Source organism: Typopeltis vanoorti, chromosome 6 (assembly GCF_054136105.1).
Source record: "Typopeltis vanoorti isolate ZY-2024b chromosome 6, IOZ_Tvanoo_1.0, whole genome shotgun sequence".
In the NCBI taxonomy this organism is placed as follows: Eukaryota; Metazoa; Arthropoda; class Arachnida; order Uropygi; family Thelyphonidae; genus Typopeltis; species Typopeltis vanoorti.
In genome coordinates this window covers 5,914,457-5,940,793 of record NC_143554.1, presented here as the reverse complement: position 1 = coordinate 5,940,793, position 26,337 = coordinate 5,914,457, and the positions used below count along the sequence as shown (strand labels likewise).

The 26,337-nt window shown below is 36.5% G+C and overlaps 1 protein-coding gene across 4 annotated transcripts in view; it reads left to right on the top strand.

The window, feature by feature from the left end:
* Positions 1-26,337, top strand: part of LOC150105260 (uncharacterized) — a 235,239-nt gene that overhangs the window by 10,881 nt on the left and 198,021 nt on the right. For 3 of the 4 annotated variants that reach the window (XM_090394025.1, XM_090394024.1, XM_090394027.1), the window contains one exon: positions 18,160-18,237. In XM_090394025.1, coding sequence (XP_090250151.1) covers positions 18,160-18,237 — 78 coding nt within the window. The remainder of the gene's footprint in view (positions 1-18,159; positions 18,238-26,337) is intronic. The other variant, XM_090394026.1, reaches the window with a different exon arrangement.

The following is a 26,337-nucleotide window of genomic DNA, read 5'->3' as shown; positions in this document are numbered from 1 at the left end:
TGTGCAACATGGGTACACATTATCTTTACTGTTATTCATTATCTATTTGGTATAGTAAGAAGTGTCCGTTTAATAAATTTATATGGAATAAGAAAGAAATTAGTCAAAACACTAAATTAGCTGTATACAAGACAGTGTTCAAACTTATGGATATGAGAGCTATGTTTGAAATAAAACACTTGCTTGAAGACTGTAGACTTCTGAAATGAGAGTTCTGAGAAAGATTAGTGGCGTCAACTGATGGCATCACAGTAAAAATGAGGATATTATGAAACAACTTGCCATTGTTGGCATTCTGGAATGTGTTATTAGAGGTTCCTCCCTCGCTCTGTTAACCATACCACCTAATCTCATTTGGTATGATTAACAGAACGAGGTAGGAGAGATTAGCAAAACAATCGTTCTTTGCCAGGTTTGCAGAGAAAAGAACCAAACAGAGGACCAAGAAGTAGATAGATTGATACAGTAAAAAGCCTTAAAAGACAGAAATATATGATTTGATAATATTGGAATTTTGACAGATAACCTATTAATTTGGAGGAAAATTGTTGATCGGAAATTAGTAATGGTGTAATTTTTTCATGTAGTATTATCATAATTAACCTGTAAACTCCCTGAAGTTGCATATTATTATTATTACCATGCAAAGAAACTGCTCCTATCAAGAATTTGATGACGATCTATTCTTCATTAAGATTGGCCAGTTATAGTCTTATTGACTTTTTAACATTGTGAAAGGTAAAGGTACAACATGTGATAGTAATTTCCTCCCATAACTGTATCTTCAAATTAAAATTCAGTGGATTTTGCACCTCAGACAGTTAGTCATGGCTGGTATAGTTGTTCACATGTAATATTAGGGTTTTTTCTAAGGAGTAATGCATACAACTTTGCCATTTAAGGGCAAAGTTGTATGCATATTCAGGCTGCATAATCTTTTAGAAGATAATGGATCAAGCAAAGTTTATTATTACCCCAAGACCTCATGGAGTCAAAGACTCATCTGGGAGGTCCTTTTATCACACATCTCATCATACTGTGTCTTAAACACACTCAAACTCCTTGCAGACACCACACTCTCGGGCAAGGCATTCCAATCATTTTCACAATTCTGCACGAAAAAAACTTGCCTCTCACTCTCCCTCACACCCTCTTTATACAGTTTCCAGGGATGACCTCTGTATTAGCTTTAAATTAACAGTTATCCATTATTCATTTTAAATAGCTACAAGATATTCCCAAGTTAGTCCTTGAGCATTTTGCACTCATCTGTGGACATTGTGTCAGAGCAGCAGCTGCAACATCAGCATTTTCAGTGGTTCTGATAGAAAGCAGTCTTTCTTAGTGCAGCAGGTCAGCAACAGTTTCATGTTTTCATGTTTCTTATTTTTAATTTATACATTTCTCCACGTTCTGCCTTAATGTGCCCTTTAATCATTGTTGGATTCTCCAGTAATTTTCAATGATAAACTCTTTGAGCACTTCTAATCTTGTTCATTATGTAATATTTATTTATTTTTATAATCTGATATAAAAAAATATATTTGATAATCCTAAACACAACCCAAACTTAACTTAAATACATAGTGGGGTGTTGTTACAAACCTAGTGGACCAGTTCTTGGTGACAAAGAAATGCATTACCAAATAAAGATGATGGATGAGAAACGAGTAATAATAGGGCACTTCAATTATGTGAATATTGATTAGGTGTTGTGATATCTCACATGAAGAATGACACAGAATTTATTGTGATGTTGTGTGATAACTTCCTCAAGCGGCATGTAACTGAAGGAATTCAAGGTAAAAGAGTGCAATAGGAACGGATGGAATATCAGCTGGGATGTTAAAAGAGTTAAGGTGAATTGGCTATTCCTTTTACCAGGATATATAATTTGAGTCTCAGAACAGGAAATATTACATAGGAGTGGAAAGAATGTATGGTTTAAATTAACAGTTTGTAGTCCTGTTGCACAAGGGTGGCATAAAAACTGATGTATCCAACCTGTCAATGTCTCTGGAGTGGTGGTAAAGATTTTGGAAAAGTTGGGCCCACATTGCCTTGATCATTAGCAAGCAACTGAATCTTTCCTTTCAGCTTATTTCCTATATTAATTCTGCTCTTCCATATACCACTTTTTGATATCTGTTCAGCAGCCACCCTCTTATCCACTTAACCAGTGTCATATCCATCCCCATTTGTTCTGATTTGCATAAGAGTTCCATGTATTCTGTCAAATGCCTTTGCAAACTACAACAGAATAATCGTGTGGCCATTTCTTTTATACAACTCAGCCATTACTCTATTATGAAAAGTTAGTAGATTACTAAGGCATGACTGACCTTTCACAAAGCCATGTTGACCCTCATACAATATCATATTTTTATCTACCCATTCTTGAATTCTTGTTTTTACCAATTTTTCATGTACTTTTACCACCATGCCTGAAATACTGATTCGTCTATATTTTGCTACTGTAGTCTTAGAACCTCCCTTATGCAAAGGAATTATTTTGCTCTCTTTTCACTCCCTTGGAACTCTACCAGACCTGAGACTTGTCAAACAAAGGCATTGCCAGTTCCCTTGCACATTCTTGAAAACCCTATCTGATATCTTATGTAATCCCACAGCTTTATTTACATTGAGATTCTGCAATATCCTAAGAATCTCCAATTCGTCTACCTCTGTTCCTACATTAGTATCTGTCACATAGGTTAAAGCAGTAACTTTATTAGGATGATATATCCTTGCAAAGTGGTCAATCAGTCACTCAACTATTTTATCTGCTTCCGTCTCCTCGTGACCATCATTACTCATTAAGGTTAATCTTCCATAGTCATTCTTCCTCTTACTTGCCACATAAAAGAACTGTTTGGATTTCCTTTGGCCTGCTCATCTAGATCTGCTCATCTCATAATGTGATTTTGTATTCCTTGCCATGCTGGTAATCTTTCTCTTTATATACCCTCCATAGCATTTCCCTTTTCTGCAGTTTATGCTTAATGATATTACTCATCCATCTAACTCCTGCCCGATTAACCCTCCTTATCCTAGGTATAGAATTTAATTCTGTTTCCACTAGATGACCCTTAACTATATCCCATGCATTACTAACATCCTTACCCTGCAGTGTTTTATGCCACGGTACAGATTTAAGCTTTTTTCTTAAGCATATCATAATCATCTACCTTATAGTTCCACAAATACCCCTTCTCAGTGGTTAAATTCTAAACAAATAAGTTCCAGGGCCCTATACAAAATAACCAATTGTATTTACTTTTGGATGCTATCCGGGGAGGTTCCAAACCTCCCCATCCCTTTCATCGTGCGTTCGTAATCAGGTGACTGTTGATATTGACTTTATATACACATTCAAAACTCTAAACAATTGTTGAAAAATAACACAATAATGTAGGCATAATTACCGTAAAGGGAGAAAAGTCACAAAACAGAAAAATGTTCCTAATACAAAAATAATCAATTGTATTTACCTTTGAATGCAATCCACTGCTCATCTCGAGTGTCCAGCAAGTCAGCAAATCTTTCCTTTTGTTAAGCATATTAATATTATTGCATTGCAACTGATGGGAATTCTTTGTTTCTGTGGATTCATTACAGACTTCTTTCTCTTCAGAAACTATGCACAAACTCATTACAAACTTGTTTTGTATTATCACTGTCATCTGAGCTATTTTTCCGTGTAAGGACGGTACCAATGTACTTATCCATAGTCAAAATACCATACTTACTCAAATATAACTCGGCCTCGTATATAACTCGCATCCCTGATTTTACTTTTTGAAAAAAAGAAATTATTAGCACATGAAAAAAACTTAAACACGTTCATGTCGGAGCGATAGTAACTTGCACCCGCAGTAAACATCACACCTTCTCCAATAACCACTATACTGCAGAGGCAAGAAAAACAGGTACAGTTGGGTCTCTTTTTATGTGGTAGATATGTTCAACAGAAAACTGCATATAAAAAATCGCACAAAAAAGGCCTAACTTACATTGAAAAATTAGGGATACGTTCCATAATTTTCTAAAACCCCATAAAACCGAAGCAATGAATTAAAATAAACCTAAAATCACATAAAAAAATTTATGAAAATTCAGGAAAATAAGAATGCCTAAGTTTGTTTTAACGCTTTATTCATTTAATTTTATTGAAAAGTAACATTTTTTTTTTTGTCATCAGAATTGTCATTGTTATCAGACAATATTCGGCAACGTTTGCAAACTAGAATCACTTTCATCACCAGAAGAGATAGTCAACGCATCAGATCTGTATGGTAAAGGCAATGGGTTTCTTCACAAACAGAATTAGCTTCACTCTCGTTCTGTGCTGATTTTTTTTCTTCTGATAATGTAATCAGTGATTAAACTTTGCGATGATAATTTCACTAATTTTTTATACAGCTCATGATATCCAGACATACAGTTCTTCAGCTCACGTTGTAATTTAAAGGCTCGTAAAGAATTTGTGTCATTAACAAGAAAATGATTTTCCAATTTATTGCACAGTTCGAGACCTTCTCGAATTATATTTGCAGTGAGGGGGAGAGGTTTTTCTTCCGCTTCACTATCATTTTCTGGATCTTTGACGATATCTAAAGTTAATCGATATCCAATAATATCACCGTCACTTAAGGCATTATCCACATGGTTGTTTCGAAACCGTAGTGCCATGATTTTTTAAAAGTAATAGACCTACAGATTTAAATTTTAATATGAATAAGAGACAAGGGACTTAGCTTAATTTTGGTGTTAAGAAATCTCTTATTGAAGGTGTTTGTGATTCAATTTATAATAATAATATAACTTTTTGATGATCAGAATGGGATATGTCAATGAAAATCAGCACAAATTAATTTAATGTTTATGTTTAATTAATTAATGATCAATTATTAATTAATAATAATAAATCAGCTCAATTAACAATTAATTATCAATTCATATATTACAAAATAACCAAGGTGTTCCATGAAATATAATAAAATTAGTTTAATCCTTTATCCAAGTGTGAGCAAACAAAGTTTGCGCCTGAAAGTATCTTCAGGACTGGGGTAAGGTGGTACAACACCAGGGCAACTCATTGCAAAGGTGGAGCAAGTTACCAACACTCCTTATCTCAGTATCTCCTATAATGCAAAACACATCTCCTTGCGGATATGTCTAATGTTATGCATTAAGGGACGGGCCACTACCCAGACTAGTTTCGACCTTTATTGAGGTCTCTTCAGTGGGAGCCAGGCCCAAGCGGAGATACCAGGCAGACACATTAGCAGGTCATCTCTACCTATAGGATCTCTAACCAAGTGAAAAATAAACTTTCAACGTGCTCCATGAAAATTTCAGGATTTGTGAAGTGTTCCGTCATAAGAAAAGTTTGAGAAACGCTGGATTACTCTATTATCGGAATGGATTCTCCTTCTGTTGACACGTGCAGAAGTGTCGAAAGGTCTCGTATCTGAGGGCGTAGTGTACTGCATAACTTCAAATCTGCATAAAAAGAGACCTGAGTGTACTTTTATTATGTCAGTGAATGAAATACAAGCATTCTGTGTAATATATTTCTCAACAAATAGTGCAATTAGAGACAACTGGAATAAAAATGACACTAATGAATGAATCGCATGTCCCCTCATACAGAAACTATGCTGTATAGACTCAATATGCTGTACTGGCAAACACAGTATGTAACTAAAAACTATTGTTATTAATTAGATGTGTGCGAGTTCACTCGCCGCAAAGCAGCAATAAAATTCAACAGAACCTGTTAAAACTAAGAAATATATATATATATAGTGAATGTTGTTATGGCAGTTTCACTTATTATTGGAATTCGGTTGAAGAGCGTTAGCATTTCAACTCAATTGTCAGCATGCTTTTATCTTTCCATCACGTGATCTTTTGTTAATACTGCACCAATCATATGCTCATCTTAATAACTTGCCATTGCTGTCTGTTTCACGTTAGGCTTAATTACTGTAAAGGGAGAAAAGGCACACAACAGAAAAATGTTCCAGGTTCAGAGGCCCGGTGCATAAAAAGTTCTAGGGATGGGCCCCGGCTGAATTTAACCACTGCCCCTTCTTTATAGAATATTCCACATGTTTTACAATTTCCCAAGTCAATACCTCATGGTCACTTTCACCAATTGGAGGTAATATTGTCACCTTGGTTATGGATAGCTCTTCTGATCCTATGACCAGGTCCAATACTCTCCCACCACTAGTCCCCTCCTTTACATGCTGCCTTAAGTAATTATTTCTTAGCAGGTGTATAAAATCTATTTCCTTCCTGTCATGGGATCTTTCTTCCTTCCAGTCTATATCTCCATAGTTGAAATCGCCATAATAATCACTTGACCTGTATTCATTGTACTAATTTGGCGATGCATGTCTTCCAGATCATCTGTGGAACTCCCTGGCCTATAGCAAAAACCAACTGTATATATTGTCTTCGTGGCCTTAATCTCATGCCAGTTTGCTTCAAATGAACACTGGCCCTCCTGCCTGACTCCTATTCTGTTTGGCTGCAATTCATCCGCTATCATCAGCAGTACTCTTCCTCCATCCTATCTTCTCTACCTTCCCTGAAAATACTAAACCCTTCACATTCAATCCCTGTAACTGCAAAGACACCAGTACTGAAGCCTCGACTTGGGGCCTTCCTTCAAATCAATATTTACATTGCAATACATGGGATTAGATATCAGGTTAGTAGTTGATAGATTGGAAATTATCTGATAGATATCAGATAGCTGTCTACATGAGATCATTATCAAGTTAAAGGAAAACCCTAAGTGGAGGCTTCAGTACTGGTACCTTTGCATTTTGACCTTTGTCAATGATATCAGTAGGTTGCAGAGAGAGAGATGTAAAGTTTGAAGAGTTTTCAGTAATAGCGATGACTTGGTAGTCCTTCAGGAGAATTTTAATCATCTTCTTCTCATTCTTCTATCATTATGTGGATGATTATGAGAATGAACTCTTTAGTTATTTCTGTCTGTCCCTAGAGAGTCCGAACAGTTTTGTTGTGTCACTTGTTGTGATTTAGTTTTCAGATCCGCTTTTATTTTGTCTATTCATCAAATTCTGGGCCGTCCTTTGGATGTTTTACCTTCCATCATTGTATACAGGACTTTACTTGGTAATCTTTCTGTGTCCATTCTGGTCTTCTTTCTTGGATTTTGTGTATTATTGTTATTTCTTAGTTATATTTATTTTATATTCTTTGATTTTATTATATTAAACTAAAGTTTTTATTCAAACACAGTAGTTATCTCCATAATTTTCAAAAATGGAAAGAAAGGATTGTTATTTCTTGTTTTAGTTGTTTCCTTATGTCTTTGTTTCTTAGACTATAATAAATTTAGTTTAATCCTTTATCCATACTGTACATCCAAATTTTATATACATCCTTCCTTTATTTTCAATATATTATTTCCACTTTTTTTATCTAATGGATATAAGAATTCTTTTATCAAAAGAGATTTGAGTAGTTTTAATATTTCTTCCTCTTCGAATACAGAAGAAATAATGCATATTCCTATCCCTTATGTGCAAGGCATTAGTGAAGCATAGCATAAGTTTTAAAACCACTAAATATTTTTGTTGCCTTTTGACCCATCAGAAAAATCTCCACCTTTCTCACTTCTCCAAAGGACAAGCTTCCACATCTCAGTTATCCATGTGTCTACCAGATTCCTTGCTCTTGTGATTATCTTATTTCGGACAAACAGGAAGATCTGCTTTTATTCGACTACAAGAACACAAGTCTTATATTGAATACCTTGAATCTGAAGAGTCTGGACTTGCAGAGCATGCCATCAACACTAGACATAGAGTTCATTGGAACAAGACAAGCGTCGGCTTTATAAAGAAACATGTGACTTCACTCTCCTAACTTAACAGATCCAATGGTCTACGTCTATTCCCCCTTTGCGGGAGATAGTAATTTTTAAATCAGGCCAATCTTTCCTGTCTTTTTTAATTGTGTGTGTGTGTGTGTGTGTGTGTATTTTTATTTATTTATTTATTTTAATTGTGTGTGTGTATATATATATTTTTATTTATGTATCTTTTTTTTATTTTTTTAATAAGTTAGAAAATTTAATGACCTTTTTTAGTTATCTTACATTAGCTAATAAGGTAGTGCCTTTTGGAATTGTCAGTTATTATTTAATTAGCTTTTTAATATGTACTGAAGATGCCTGTGATACTCAGGTTAAAATTCTACCTCAGTTAATTCCATTATTATAATTTTAATTAAAGTAGGAATGACTATGGAAAGATGACTTTAACAAGTGGTGATGATAGGGAAATAGCAGAAACTAATCAAATAGTTGCGTTAACCACGCTACCAGCCAAGACGTCTATAGACGTCAAAGTTATCATGGATGCAAAGTGCATATTAAAATTATAATACCATTGATATTACATTGAAATATATGATGGATGAGAAGCATACGAGGATGCGTATTTGATCCATAATGGCCGGTGAGGGGGTTAATAAGTGATTATTTTGCAAGGGTATACCATCTTGGTTGTGACATGACTAATTGGAGAACAGAGATGGAAGAAATAGAGATATTTGGATATTGCAGAACCTTAATGTGCAAACTTGGCCATGTGGTTAGATGGTGTATTGGCCCATGTGTTACAAGAATATGCAAGAGAATTAGTACCTCCTCTGACCAAGCTGTTTAACATGTTCACTGTCACTCATTTTGACAAAATGTTCCCCAGGTGATTCAGAATGGTCTTGCTTCAGTGCCTACATATATACAAGATTTGACTGTCCAGACCTGACTGAGATATGCAGTATAGAAACACATCGGTCTTACAAAGCTTAGAAGCGGAAGTAACAAATATGCAGATACTGGTTTGACGCTTTAAAGCATCAGTGGCATTCAATGTATTCATTTAAGCCTCAGTTTTGATAAGGCTGTTACAATGTAGTGGAAGGAGAACTAAATAGTTCCACTAAATAAAGGAGATTCCAGGTGAGAAGTAGAAAATTATAGGCCAATCAGTATTCTCATGAGTGGTGGCTAAGATATAGGATAAGTTGGTAAAAGTCTGAATTCAGGATTTGGTGGACAGAAATATTATTATTATTATTATTAAACAAGACCTCATGGAGTCAAAGACTCATCTAGGAGGCCCTTTTATCTCACACACATCTCATCATACCGGGTTTAAACAGATTCAAACTCCTTGCAGACACCACACTCTCAGGCAAGGCATTCCAATCATTCACAACTCTGCACGAAAAAAACCTGCCTCTCACTCTCCTACTCACATCCTCTTTATACAGTTTCCAGGTATGACCTCTGGTTCTCCCCTGATCTCCCACTATTCTCTGTAGAACTTCTCCACCATTGATCCTATAACAACCCCTTACCAACTTGTAGGTCTCTATCATATCTCCCCTCTTCCTTCTCTCCACTAGACTCTGCAAATGACATCTTTTCAATCTTTCCTCATACTCGACATTCCAGAGGTCAGAAACTACCTTAGTCAGTCGCCTTTGGACCCTTTCCAACATCTCTTCATCCTTCTGAAAACCAGGTGACCAAATCTGGGCACAATAGTCCATGTGTGGCCTAATCAAAGCCTTATACAATGGAACAAGAATCTCCCTACTTCTACACGTCAGTGTCCTCCTCATCATTCCCAGAAGTCTTTGTGTTGTCTTCACAATTTTGGCGATGTGTCCCCTAAATTTTAGATCCTTATCCACTATCACTCCCAGATCTTTTATTTCCTCTACTTCCAACAATATATTCTCACCAAGCATAAATTCTGCATCCCATCTTTGTTTTCCAAATTTTAAAACCTTACATTTTGCAACATTGAACTCACATCCCCATTTGCTTGCCCAATCACTTACTTTATTCAAGTCTTCTTGCAAGGCCACAACATCTTCACTACTCTTTATGGTTCGTCCCAACTTTGCATCATCTGCAAACAACTGAATATCTCCATCCAAATCTTTGCCAATATCATTAATATACAAGTTAAATAGTAATGGCCCTAAAACAGATCCCTGAGACACTCCACTAGTGACTTTCCTTTTCCTGGATATTGCACCCCCATACACAACTTGTTGATACCTATCAGATAGCCAGTCTCCAATCCAATGCACTAATCTAATATCCAACCCCATCTGCTCTAGTTTGACTGTCAACTTATCATGAGGTACTCTATCAAAAGCTTTTTGCGAAATCCAAGTATATTACTGTGTATCCTTCTCCTCTGTCCAAGGAAGCAGTCACTTTATTGTAATAAGTAAGTAGATTACTAAAACACGACCTCCCTTTAGCAAATCCATGCTGTCCATCAAAGATAATACCATTGTTGTCAATCCAACTCTGGATCCTAGTTCTCACAAGCTTCTCCAACAACTTAACCACAACACCTGACACACAGATAGGCCTATAGTTTGATGCTTGAGTTCGATCACCTCCTTTATGAAGTGGCACAATCTTGCCCTCCTTCCACTCTTTAGGGACTTGACCAAGTGCAAGACTCGTATTAAAAAAAATATGTCAAGGCAGGTGTCAACTCTCTGGCACATTCCTTCAGAATACGCGGTGATATATTATCAAGTCCCACAGCCTTATTTACATCTAGTTTACTCAACTCCCCAAACACCTCTTGCTCACTTACAGTCAGTCTCTCCTCCCCATCATCAACTGCTCTTAATCTCTCCATGAAGTCACATTCACAAGATTGAAAGATCTTTATGAACTGCTCATTAAGTATCTCCACCACACATTCTGCAACAGCTGTCTTTATACCATTTCCTCCAATCAGTGTCATCCTTCCATAATCATTCTTTCTTTTGCTGGCTACATATCGAAAGAACTCCCTAGGATTCTTTTTAGCTTCATTAGCTAACTGCTGTTCATACCTCTCTTTAGCTACTCTCACCAACCAAGTCACTCTCCTTGCCTGGTCTTTGTAGAACTCATGAAATTGGTTACTTCCACTTCTCTTATGCTGCCTCCACAATGCCCTTTTTCTCTGTATTGCATGCTTAATCTCTTTATTCATCCATCTCACACCTAACTTATTTAACCTTCTCACCCGTGGTATACATTTAGACATTGCATCCACTAAATATTTTTTGAAAATCCCCCAAGCTGCATTGATCTCTTTTCCAGCTAACTCCTCATTCCATGCTACACCTGCAAGCTGTCTCCTGAGCTCTTCATAATCACCCCCCTTGTAGTTCCACATATACCCTTTTTTCACAGGGGTCCTTGCACTGCTGGCAACCACCCAAGTAATCACCTCATGGTCACTTTCACCAATTGGTTGATGATTTGATACCTCATTGATAATTACATCCTCCGATGAGATGACCAAATCCAAGACCCTTAATCCTCTTGTGCCCTCTGTTACATACTGTCTGAGGTAGTTATCCCTCAAAAACTCAAGAAACTCATTTTCTTTACTTCCAGTTGCTATCTCTTCATTCCAGTCTATATTGCCATAATTAAAATCACCCATAATGATCACCCTTTTCTTATTTGCTTGCCTTATTTGACTATACATTTCACTATCACCACCATCCACATTACCAGGTCTATAACAACATCCCACCAAGTATTTGATTCTATTCACCTCTATCTCACACCATACTGCCTCAAAACCACTGGCCCCATTTCCCTCTTGCATCTCTACCTTGTATGGACATAACTCTTTCTCTATCATCAATAGCACTCCCCCTCCCTTTTTACCCCTTCTATCCTCACGAAACACATCATACCTTTCCATCTCTATTCCTGTCAGGATGTCATCCTCATCTAACCATGTCTCACTTATTCCGACAATCTCTGGGTGCACAGACGCAATTAGTGCAACCATTTCATCCGCCTTGTTTCTTATACTTCTAGCATTGGTATACAAACACAACAACTCATTTCTGGATCTACAGCTAGTTCCACTGATACCACTCACTCGATGTGATCTCTCCATGCTGGACTCTGGCCATTTCCCTTTCTGCTTCTTCATTTTAGAACCCTTTGCAATTCCATCTGTTTCCTTTTGATCCCTGATCATCCCATTACTTTCCTGCCTACACATTCTCTCACCTCCTCTTGGAGCATCCACCTTTCTCACGCTGTGTATCCCTGTCCACCCTGAGCCTCGCCATTTCCCTGCTCCTCTTGCACACCCATTCTCTCATTTTCTATACTCATACCACTCACTTCCACTCCTTCAATCTCTCCTGTCTTACTCTCCTGCTCTTCCACATCACTCCCCTCTCGATCTGATTCATTCTCTCTATTCACTTCTCTACCTTCCAGCAGCAGTCTCTCCAAGCGACTCACACCATAACCACTCAAATGCAGTCCATCGCTCTCATACAGCTCACTTCGTCCCTCAAACTCATTCCACACATTAACAAACTGTACTCCCATCTCCTCACACATTTCAGCCAGAATATCATTCATAATCCTTGCTCTCCGCCTCATTTCACCACAATCATACCTAGGCAACACACTGACCACCCTTCCTGTCACACTATTCTCCTTTATCTTTCCAAGCAGTCTCCTGACATTCATTTTGACATGCTCTTTGTTCTCTCTCAAATCATTCGTACCAATTAATACAATTAACTCTTTTGCTCGTTCCCTCCTCATATTCAATGCCTCAATCACTCTACTCATTTTACCGCCTGGAAAACATACCTTGTGCATTTTATCCTCTAGCACACCTTTAATAATGGAGTCGCCATACAACGCCACTCGCTCATCTTTTGTTAACTCTTTCATACCATCATGATTTATTTTATTAGTTTTGACCTGAATTCTCTTAATTTCATTCCGCATCCATTTCATTTCTTGCTTCATCCAATCAAATTCACCTTCTGAACCTCGCGACACATTCACTCTATCATTAAATCTTTCTAACTTTCTAACTCTCGACCCCCTCTTCTCACTTTCCCTCTCATTCATCCTTCTTTGTTTCCGTACTTTCGGTCCAACATACGTCCAACTTTCACTATCATTCTTCTCACTTTCACTCTCACATATCTTTCTTTGTTTCCGTACTTTCGGACTAACATGCGTCCAACTTTCGCTATCATTCTTCTCACTTTTACTGTCATTCATCTTTCTTTGGTTCAGTACTTTCGTTCCAACATGCATCCAACTTTCGCCATCAGTCATTCTTTTTTCGCTATCATTCATTCTTTCGATTTTTTTTACTTGCGATTTCTGCACCATGCCATTTCTACTTTCATTCGTTCTCTCAATTTCGTTTCTTTCCGCCTCACTTTCGTCCCTTAAATCCGTTACGGTTGTCAAATCGCTCTTTTTCTTTTTTCCTGATTTTTTAACATTTTTTCGCCTGTCTTACTCGCCATCCTTCTCTTTGAAACGTGCACTCGCGACACAATCGGTACTAGCACTTTCTGTCATCAACTTCATATTCGCATTCATCAATTCCTCGTTCAGGTCACATTTCGCACACACCCTTCTTCCATCCGCACTAAACATCCACAAATCATTTATGTAGTCGAAGGAATACATATAACAGACCTCACACTTAACGAACCGACTGAAATCCAAATTAAAATCATGAAATGACAATGCCGCCGCCATTTTTTTTTTTTTTTTTCTCTGCAGGTTACTAGGTCTAATATTAACGTTTTCGTATTTAGTTTAAGCAAGGAAAAAAATCCCACACTAATAATATCGGTAGCGTACAACGTTTACAGCCCAAAGTGAAGAGTAGGTCTTGCCTTAGTAATTTTCTTACTTTCTCTAATAAAGTAACTTTGGATTTGGATAAAAGAGATGCTAACTCAGTGAGACTACTGGACTTTGTGAAGGCATTTGATGCGATTCCATATGGAACTCTATGGTATAAACTAGAGCAAATGAGAATGGGTCTTGAAGCTGGTGAAGAATGGTTTGCTAATGAACAGATATTGTTATTTTTATTATTATTTGTCACCTCCAGAGTGGTTTATGGAGGAGTTGAGTATAGGGGCTAGGCATGTGACTAGTAGTGTACCTCAGGGTGTAGCACTTGTTCCTCTGTTGTTTAATTTGTACATTAGTGATATAGGAAATAATTTAGCAGAAGAGTGACCAATTTTGATATTCCAGTTGTTTGCCAATGATGCGGAACTGAGACGAGCCATAGTCATTGAAAGTGGTGCAGAAATCTTGTAGGATGACTTAAATAAGCTGGCAGTATGAGCAAAGCCCTGCCAGTTTAATGTGGTCAAGTGTAAGGTGATGCACTTTGGAAGGATGAGATGACATGCTATTTACTATATTGATGGAACTGAAGTGCAGACAGTTGATGATGCCAGGGACTTGGGAGTTATTGTTGACAGGAGTTGAAGTTTAGAGGGCATGTTGTAAAGGTGACCAAAACAGTACATCATATTACATGGTTGTTGAGGAAAACACTGACAAGCAGGGAGATTAGGAATGCTATTGTTCCCCTTATAAGGCATTAATAAGGCTACATCTGGACTGCTGCATACAAATCTGGTTGCCTGGATTTCTTGGCGATGAAGTGATGTTGAGGATTTAGAGACAAGCGTCAAAGATTGTGGAGATCTGTGGAATGCTCCCAGTGAGAATAGATAGGTCTTTGGGCTCCAAAAACTAGCTGATGGGCATAAGAGAGGAGATATGATAAAATCATATAAGTTGTTAAAAGGTTTTGTAGGATTGACACTGACTTTTTTTGGTACAATGCAGAAGGGGAAAGAACAAGGGGTAACCCTGAAAATTTTACAAGAGTGTGGTTAACAAGATATTAGGACTAGATTTTTTTGCTTGGAATGTGGTGAATGGATAAAATGTATTGCCAAAGGTAGTTGTGATGCTTTGTCTGTGAATGAATTTAAGGAGAGATACAATAGGCATTATGTGAATCATGGCTAATGTGTCAATATAAGGTTTCTTGCAATGAGTCTTCTTACTCTCCATGCAGATATCCATACGATAATAATATCACTTCCACACATGAGAAGCTGCAATTCCTATAGCAAATAAATATCATGTGTAAGCTGGGAATCAAGAGCAAAGTGATCTGGAGATGGTAGTACTTTGGGATATTTCATGGGGAAAGCTGTTCAATATAGCTGAGATAGAATAAAAGATGACCTGGTGTGGTAGGTTTGGTGAGTTCAGGAATAGCAGTGAGTCAGCATTTTGATTGTTCAATTCTTGAGAATACTTAAGTTCTTATGCAAACACAAACTCATCATTCTTAATTTGTTTTTTATTATCCTTAGCCTCCTTTTTTTCATATCTGTAAAAGCTTTTAATAATAATTTTAGCATTTATAGCTAGTTGTAATTCATATTTTAATTAAATATTTAATTAATAGTTGTTGCTTTTATCTATTGTACTATAATCAGATCTATTATCTTTCCATAGCATTACCATGACATATCCCTTTAAGACCTTTATTTATCCAGCTGATTCAATTTATAATAACATTTACTCATATGGATAAGCTTATTATTTATTCACATGCAGGTGGTTAATATTCCTTAATTTTGTGATATTATTATTATTATCATGAATGAAGTCACTCCAGAAATTTACTAGTGGTTATATTATCTACTCTTTCTTCAATATCTTTTATAGCAAAATCTCCCATTAATAAATGGAAAATTTTATTTTACTGATCACTTTAAGTAACTGGACTATAATATTATCTTTATTTTCTCTTCTGTGGTTATGTTATCACGGAAGAGAAAGTGATAATAGTAAGAGAAAAAGAAAGCAATACCAATAACCACAGAAAATTACTACCCCCCCTTGCATATTGTGCACTACTCCATCTCAAATTCTTGTTCCAAATAAATTTCAATGTATCATTAACCCAATAATCTTAATCTTCCCAAATAAGGAATAACATGTCCACTCCTCTTTTACCTATTCAGTCCCTTCTGATGATGTAAAAATATATTAGATATGATGTTCATCATATCTAAGTTACTGAACAGTTTTATAGAGCAGATGTTGAAGAATTCTTTTCAATATGTCATTAGATTCCAGTAAACAAGGAGTCATTCCTGGAAATTGTATAAGAGTGTGGTTAGCATGCATGTAAGGACTTGCTTGGAGAGCAGTAAATAGGTGGAATAGGTTTCTAGAGGCAGTTGTGATTGCTTTGTTGGTGAACAAGTTTAGAGAGAGAGATGATGGATGTTGTGTCAATAATGATTAGTGCAGACCTCCATGAGTCTTCAAATTACATAAGATACAATTATAATAATCTAATTAGCCCTGTGTACTTTGATATTGGAGCTTCTGTAGTTCAGTCAGTATAGACAAAGCCCTTTGGTTGGAAAGACCTGGGTTTGATTTCCGTCAGCAACGTGAGGAACCTTTATCTGGTCTCTTTTGACGAAAGGTGAGTTAGCTGGTATCATATGGAGGTAGGGTTTTTTTCACCTGGAAACTCGGGTTTTTCATCCCCAAGAACAGGCAAACTGGCCACGTGAACACACATGGATTACAATCATGAATATGTCCCAGCCATAGGTCTGATTCATCAGCTGTATGCCGGTCCCAAGCCTGGATAAAATGAGGGGGTTTGGGAAAGCAGTGGTGAACTACCCTGTAAAAATTTCACCAGGAACACTTTGTGGGCAAGAGTACATGCCTGCAAAGTCACCTAGGGTCGGAAACGACTGAAGGAATAAACCACCACCACTTTGATCTCTTGAACAATGATGTTCATCATATCAAAGTGCACAATGTTTGTTCTCTGGATATCCTTTTTTTTTTTTTTTTTGGTTTGCTGGATCAATATATATATATATATATATATATATATATATATATATATATATATATATATATATATATATATGAAACGTACTATTAACTCGGGGTTGGGATATGTTCATTTTTTAAATTAACTGACTTAAACCCGAGAATTATAACACAATGACATTTATTTGAAAAATTTATATATATATATATATATATATATATAAATAAAATTATAACAATCTGGAAACAGTATAACCCATTTTGTATACAAATAACCCACAAATGAAGATAGATACACTACTATTTGCAGATGATCAAATAGTATTTGCTACATCAGAAGATTGTCTACAAAGATCATGAAAATCATTAAATGATATCGCAAAACAATATAATATGACTATATCTAAAGAAAAAACAAAAATGGCATTCAAAGGAGAAAACGCAATAAGAAGTAAAATAGTGATGATAATAAAATATTAGAACAGGTAAATACTTTCAGATACTTGGGATGTGATTTATCATACAAAGAAGAAAAAGACATAGACACCAAAATATCAAACTTTGTCAAAGTAAATGGCATAATAAATAATATATTTAAGCCATCCCTAGTACAAAAACACAGAATCAGACTATATAATGTCTTGCCAACTCTACTATATGGAAGCAAAACATGGACCGTAAAAAGGAAAGATGAAAAACGAATTAAAACAGCAGAAATGAAGTTTCTCAGAAAAACTGCTGGACATACCAAGTGGGACCATAAAACAAATGAAGAAATTTTACAATCCCTGAAAATAAAACCAATTAATTACTACATAAGACAGTATAAACAAAAATGGCTAGAACATTTAAATCGAATCAACAATAGCAGACTACCAAAAATTTTATACAGATACAAAATTGAAAAAGGAAGACCAAGAAAGAGATGGCATGAGACCAGAACAGGCCACTTGGCCTAAAAATCATGTTAAGAAGAAGAAGAAGAAGGTTTGTTGGATTAGAAAATCAAGACCACTTTCTATGAGAAAAAAAGAAAACTGTCACTTCTGAAGAGACTAAGCTTGTTTTCAGTGGAAAAAAAATACTCTTATAAATGTTTTTCACATCTTAAAATGTGTTTTGAACCCAAGTGTTTCATCCAAAAGATGTCTTACTGACTGCATTGCAAAGATTTATTATGCATTACATTTTGTGCAATATTTCAGTTATTACTACCATTATAAATGTGAATAGAAAATATCAAGTTTATCAATAGTTCTTTGTTTGTAGCAACAGACAAGTCCTTCCTCCTCAAGTATCGTTTTGATTTTAATGCATTCTAAACTATCTATACCATATTCTTTCTCCTTTTTCTATTTAATTAAATTAATTAATTTTTTTAGTAGGAACCTACAAGCTCCGAGAACCTAATATTGAATCAGTAGTAGAAAAAGCAATACATATAGGCTACAGATTAATAGGCAAGTAAACTTTATTTATTCCAGTTCCTTTAAATTTTTATATTTCAGCATATCTGCACATATCATGTTTATAGATTTCTGTAATGTTTTTCCAATAATTGTTAAGCATATAGCAAGCTTATAAATAAAGAGCACTTCTGTTTTTATAAGCTCAAGCTATTATTTGTTCGTGAACTGAGAATAGAAGTAAAAGGAATTTGAGAAATATTAGATTTTATCCTGTGAAGTATATGTTTGGCAGAGGATAGCTAAACCGAGGATCGTTGAGAATGAACAAGGTCATGTGAGAAAAGTGGTGGCATTATGGAAAATGAAAAGTGGAGGAAGAATGTAACGAAAGATAGAGAAAATTTTTTCCCTGGGATTCAAAAAAAGGGGGCAGTTTTGATGTAGTTATCCTAAAGACAGAAACAGAGTGAGGCCCAATTCTCTCTCTATCCACTTTATTTCATTCCGCTTCTTCTGCTTGGAGAAGGTTTGTTTCCTGGGGGTTTAACAAGGAAGCAGTTGTTTCTACTTGTCATCCTCAGAGTGCAGGTAAAATTAGGTTCTGTTGTCTCCATCCTTCCCTATCTTCTGCTCTATTCTAAAATTGTCTTGTGATAATTTTGCATAGTGATGAATAGATAATATAGCTTCTTATTGGTGGCATTTTAATTTGAAGTTTCTTTTCTTTTTTTGTTTTGTTTTGTTTTGTATATTTAACACACATGTATCCCTTGCTGTACTCTCTTTCTTGAGTGCCATTTAAAATCACTGATCTTCTTGGACCAGTTGTCATAATAGACTAAGGGTGAAGATTAGTTGCCCCCCCCTCCCCCCACTTTCCAGACAAGTTAGAACTAAAAGGTCTCATCTCAATAATGGCATATTTTAACAGATTGTGTGTGTGTGTGTGTGTGTGTGTGTGCGATTTCTTTTTTTAATGCAGTATCACCAATAGCAGGTTGGAAACTTATAATAATTTTAGTACCACTTGTGGGTTAAAGGTTAGATTATATGGAAACTCTGTTCCAGTGAACACAACAATTTTTAAAAAATCTTGTTGCTCTAGTTAGTAAAGTGGTGATCTCATAAGATGATGAAAAACTTGTGCCACCTAAAGACTTTCACAAACATCTGTGCTATAGTGCTATTTAGAACTGTGGCATCTTGGCTGGATTTCAAATTTTTCCAGCCAGGCCAGATGAAAAATTGTTAACATAAAAATTTCAGCCCAGAAATGCTGTCAGTTAAAAATCAAATTTATCAGGTGAGAATATATTACAGAAAAATATGTGAATTACTTTAGTTTGGACAGAATATCACATTGTGAGAAGTATATATTGTCCTTATTTTGAATTACTACCAAAAAAATAAAATAAAATAATAATAATAAACCATTTGCATTCATAGTTTTAAAATGAATTTTAAAACTATGCATAGTTTTACTGAGCACTTTCATCCAATTAGATGAAAGTGCTCAGTACAGGATTTGATATAAGTGGATAAGCATTATTATTGAGTGGGTGACTTCCAGATATAGCAGTTCCCATTTACTTCATAGTCTGTGTACAGTTTTTCCTGCTGTTAAATACAAATGTGCTGTTACCTGTATGAAAGAAACAGGGAAAAATAGCAATTTGGATCAAAAGAACACAAAGGATTTGGTGAGGTACTGAATGTTTAATTTATGAAATGAATCAGATATTCCACATTCAGCATAAAAATATATTAAATTAAACATTATATTGCAATACAGTACCTGTTCCCCAAGTGTCTAGTGGTTACAGAATTATGACCCAATGGAATAGCTTCCTATGTCTAATGAGCATCTGCTGCTTCATTTACAGTAAGTCTAGTCTAGTCTGCCAAGGTCTTGTTTGATATTGTCAACACCTTGGATCACTGAATGCAATGATAATCAAGCAAATGTCCTGCATTTTGGCAAGCTGAGTCAATCTGTCCTTTCCTTACACAGCTAATGCTAAGATGCAGTTGACAACTCCTTTGACATATCATTATTCACAAAATCAAATCATCTTACTCCCAAGATAATTTTAAACAGCATTGAACAAAGACATCATGTCCTTATTATCACTCTTACCCAAGAGTGTGGAAGGCAGACCATAAGATGGCAGTTTGCTAAGTAGGTCCCTGTGCCAAATCCTATCAAATGTCTTTGAAATGTCGAGGTATATTTAAATATTTGTTTAAATTTGGTTTGCATCAAGGGTCAGCATTAAGTCCATTCCTATTTAATATTGTGATTGAGGTGAGAAAAGATGCGCCATGGACAATGTTGTATGCGGATGACATCTTGCTGTGTGCAGAATCAAAAGAAAAAGTGGTAACTAAACTGGAAAGATGGAGAAAAGTACTGGAAGAGTCTGAGCAGAAGTAAGTTAGAGTATATATGGCAGCCAAGAGATAGATCTTGAACTGGAAGGAAATGTCATCAGGAAGGTTAGGGACTTTAGATACTTAGGTTCAACAGTGAAAGAGGATGGAGAGGCTGAGAAGGAAGTGTGATGGAGGAACTGGAGAGAGAGATGTCTGGAGTGCTATGCAATAAGAGGGTGCTGATCAGTCAATCTAAAAGGCAAATGTACAAGATAGTAGTGAGACCAGCTATGATGTATTATGGAAACTAACATCAGCAGGGTGGAGGTAGCAGAGATAAGAATGCTTAGGTGGATGTGTGGTATGACCAGAAAGGATTGTCTGAGAAATGACTATGTAAGGGGAATGGTGAAAGTTACAAACTTAGGTGCAAAGATATAGGAGGCAAGCTTGAGATGGGTTGGTCATGTGACGAGGAGGGAGGATGAGGATGTGGGAAAAAAGGTCATGCAGATGGATGTACAGGGAAGGAGGATGCATGGGTGGCAAAAGAAGAGATGGAGGGAACTGGTAGAAGAGGACCTGAGGATGAAGAAAGATATGGTTACAGCCCAAGACAGGAGGATGTGGAGGAGACTCATTAAAAACGGCGACCCTACCTAAGTGGGATAAGCTGCAGAAGAAGAACAAGTTTAGTTCGTATACTGTCCAGACAGTGCAGTCACTTGAATTCATGCAGTTACTTGAATGCAGATGTAAGTGAATTAATTTAGCAGCTGCAGTTTTACAGGTTATAGCTAGACGAAAAAAAAGGAATATTAAATATGAGCAATATTACATTAGCAGTTTTAGCTCATTAATCCCTAGAATTTCCTATTCTAGAGCTTGGCATAATTTGTAGATGAACTACACTAAATAGCTTGCTATTTTTGCTGTTGTGAACACAGGTTACCATGTATATTGAGTCTGCTACTGGAAACTTTTGTGCAAAATGTTTTTTTATGCACACATAGACCTGCAAAAGAGGGTGCATTGAACTGAAGATAACACAAATTAGTTTGGTGGATAGAAGATGAAGGGGAGGGATGAGGATATGATTGAACTATTTAAGAGGTTGAAAGGGTATTGTCAGATTTGACACTGGGGAAATTTTTCATATGGTAGAACAAGGATAAGAGATTAACTTTGTATCAAAAAAAAGATGGATTAGTAAAGAAAAGTAACAAGTAAGTTTTTTGCATGAAGAGTAGTAGGAGCACAGAATGCATTCACTGAGAGTTAGTAAAAGTGCATTTGTGAATATAGTGATAATTATTATTTTCCTGACCTCCATGGAGGCACAATACTTTTCATGGGAGGTCAATACTAGTGAACACAAAGTCTACCATACTACTCCTTGAAATCACCCACAGTCTGCATGTTCACACCCTCTCAAGCAATACATTTCATGCTCTTACTTCTCCATGCAAAAGACTTATTTCATACCCTTTCACTCGCCACCTTCTTTTGCAACTTACAGGAATGGCCCCCTTGTTCTTGCTCCTTTCCTTCATTCTACCATATGAAAAATTTCAATGTTAATACACTAATAACCTTTCAACAGCTTAATTGTCTTGATCATATTCTCCCTTTGCCTTCTATTCACCAAACTTTGCAGTTTGCATTCCATCAGTCTATCCTCATGATCAATGTTGTACAGTCCTGACATAATTCCATCTCTCCGAGGTTACTTCATCTCTTTCAAATTCTGGTGACCTGATCCGAGCACAGAAATCCAGATATGGTTTTATCAAAACTTTATACAATGGACCAGCACACTTTTATCTCTCATGGTCAATTTTCTCCTCAACATTGTCACAATTCTCTGAGATCTTTTCACAACCTTTGCAATATGTCCTCGGAATTTCAGATCTCTATCTTCAATCATCCCAAGATCCCTTGTTTCCTCTACTTCTTCCAGTATAACTCCACTTCAAGTGAGTATGAAGCATCCCATCTGTGGATCCCAAATTTTAAAACCTTACATTTAGTTGCATTTAAATGATATTCCCATTCATTTGCCCTTTTCCAGTTTTATTCAAATCCTCTTAAAGAGCCAGATCATCAGCCCTATTTCTAATATCCCTCCCAAGCTTCACATCATCTGCATACAACTGAACATCTCCCTGTAGTCCTGTGATAATATCATTGACATAAAGTCTCTTTGATACTCCTGCATGTCTATTCATCTTCCAAGTCAAAACCACATGGTCACTCTCTCCAACTGGTGGGAGAGATGTCATCTCAGTTATTATCAACTCTTCTGATGCTATGACCAAATCCAAAACTCTTGAACCTCTTGTTCCCTCTATTACATGTTGTCTAAGACATTTGTCCCTCAAGAATTCTAGAAATTCCATTCCCTTATTTCTACATACATCTTCCTTTCCCCAATTTATACTGCTGTAGTTAAAATCTCCCATAGCAATCATTCTTCTTGCACTTGCCAATCTCAACTGTCTAAATATGTAGTCCAAACAAGTATATGAACTCTTCTATCAGGAAAATTTCAAAACTTTTCAAGTTCTGAGTATACATGTTGGAAAGATTACTAAGGAAAGAGGACTCTGCACAAGAAATTATAAGGATTTTTTTTTTTTTTTTGCTTAAATCTTGGTAGGGAAAGAAAATGTTGGTGAGAGTATCAGTATTCTTTGAATTGAAAGTGAAGTATAGCAGACACTGTTGTCACTAGAGGTTACCTGAACTTTTGCACCTCAGTTGGTGTAGACGAGACCTTATTGGAAAGACCTAGATTCAAATCCTATGATGTAAAGTACCTTTATTAGGTTTGGCTGCTCTTATATGGAGATAGAGGGGGTTTTCCCTTCCAGAGACTTGGGTTTTTCATCCCTCAAAACCGCAAACTGGCTCTGTGAACATACAGATCTACAGGCCTAAATACTTGCCTTTATGGGGTCAGCAGAGAAATGGCTTACTGGCTGCATTAATTCATTGTGACCACCTAATCAGGGGACTCATCCTAAGAGATGGTTGAAGAGAAGACTACATAGAAATCCTCTAAAAGCACTAGTGCCTTTATAGTATAGCAGGATGATAATTACTCTTTTCACTGGGGAGTGAAGACACACACGCACACACCAGTTTGAATCTAATAGAAAGAAAAATGTATAAAGACATTTTGACTGCAGGTAGAGTCTTCTGCACTTATGTGGAGGTGTCAGTGTTTTCCTCCTTGAAACTGGAGTCAGTATCTTCACTTGTAAAAAAAAAAAAAAACTGATTAAAAAAAAGCCTTACCATATAAACAACCTATCTAAAAACACAATACAGAATACACGATGCATGAAAACTTCAGTAGTCAGTCAGGTTGGTCACCTTTTTAAGCAGAAGGGAGCAGAAGTGATGAACATCATCAGCATTAATGCCTGAAGGGATGGGAAAAGTGATAGACACAGCTGGTTTGATATCAGCTTCTTGATTGGACAGAGACCCAATGATGTACACCTAGCATAAGTTGATTAGAACTGTAAATGAAAAAATATTGCTCAATATTCAGTATTTTTTTTAATTGAAAGTTTAAGTAAATTATGAAATTTGTTTGGGGTGCTAGTTCATTTTATATTCTAAAGACTATCTTTAAGGTAAAAAATTCTAAATATGTGATGTAGAATTTTTGTTGCTAACCTAAATTTTTGGTTTTAATTATAAAACCTAATTTTTTCTACATATATTTACAGTAGTTTAATTGGGAAAATTTCATGTAAATGACATTAATTTAAGCTAATGTAACATTTTGAAATTTAATCATTAATTCTAGATTATTATAATTTCATGCTTTCTAGTTTTTTCTTATGTCTGCATTTCTACATTTACTGGGAAGTATGGTTTCATGTACAGTTCTAGGCTACCTACCTAGGAGGCCTTCTGACATCAGATGGAAGATGCAGAAAAGATGTGAGAATAAGAGTAGCTAAGTGAAAAGGGTAGTTAATAAGAAAAGAACACAGTTAACATCAAAGAGTATGTCAGGACATACTTTGGAGTGTTGGCCATCTATGGGCAGGACATCAAGACTTCTAGCATTCAAGTTGTGTGGTGTTTGTGCCAAATGCTGAAGATAACATGAACAGAAAGAGTTACAAATGAAGAAGTATTAAAAAAGGCAGCTATGACATATGCTATAGAAACTGTGGCCCTGAGGAAAAATAACATCAACAGGATGGAAGTAGCAGAGATGAGAATGCTTAGGTGGATGTGCGGTGTGACCAGAAAGGATCATCTGAGAAATGACTATGTCAGGGGAACAGTGAAAGTTACGAACTTCGGAGCGAAAATACAGGAGGCAAGGTTGAGATGGTTTGGTCATGTGATGAGGAGGGAGGACGAATATGTGGGAAGAAGGGTCATGCAGATGGATGTGCAAGGAAGGCGGAAGCGTGGGCGGCCAAAGAAGAGATGGAGGGAGCTGGTAGAAGAGGACTTGAAGATGAAGAACTTGGATGCAGTGACAGCCCATGACAGGAAGGTGTGGAGGAGACTCATAACAAACAGTGACCCCACTTAAGTGGGAGAAGCTGTAGAAGAAGAAGAAGAAGAATGGAGGGAAGACTTGGTAGAGGGAGACCAAGAACCCACTGTATCCTGTGTCATCTCTTATCTAGGAGGTTGACTATGGACATAACGACATGTGATAAGGACCTTATCTTTTCCATATTGTCACATGTATTCATATCTGTAAATCCATATGTGTTCATGGGGCCAGTTTGCTTGCTCTGAGGGACGAAAAACTCAGGTTTCCAGGTGAAAAAACTCTCTATCTCCTTATGAGACTGGCTAACTCGCCTTTTGTTGAAAGAGACCAGATAAAGGTTCCTTATATCATGGACAGTAATTGAACCCAGGTCTTTCCAACAAAGGGCTTCTATACCAACTGAGCTATGGAGGCTTTAACCCAGTATATGAGTGATATCAAAAACTGATTAAATTACCAAACAGCACAAAACGGAAGATCACTACTGAGTTGATATTACCTGTAACCAATAGTTGAGAGAAGAGATGTACTGTTCCTGCCAATCCTTTGTGTTATGTTCTTAGTGTAATATTCCCCACCATTTCTTTAGTTCTGTTTCTTGTGATTTTCTTTTGTTATATCATTATTATTATATCTCTGTCAAGTCAAGACTCATCATAGGAAGGTCCATATTCTCATGCAAAAAAGATGATCAAATTGTGCCTTAAATCCATTCACAGTTTATGTATTCATCACACTTTCAGGCAATATATTCCACTCAACCACTCTCTATACAAAGAACTTGCCCCTCACAATCTCCTTATATAGCTTCCATAAATGCCTCTTTTTCTACCATTGGCTTTTCTAATCTATGAAAAATCTCCACATTATTCTGGTAACAATCCTTCAACTAATTTACACATTTCAATCACATCCTTTCTCCTATCTATCTCTTCCCATGTTCCATAGACTTGAAACTGATGTAGTGAACCCTCTCTGGACCCTCTATGCTGTTGTGTGTGTGTGTGTGTGTGTGTGTGTGTGTGTGTGTGTGTGTGTGTGTGTGTGTGTGTGTGTGTGTGTGTGTGTGTGTGTGTGTGCTGCATATCATCATCAGCCATTGTTAATCCACTGCTGGGTGAAGGCCTTTCCAAGATTACTCCAGAACTGTTTGTCCATAACTCTCCTTTCCCCATGTCGCTCCTGCAAATCTGATGATATCATCAATCCACTGTGATTTAGGTCAGCGTCGTGTCATTTTTCCT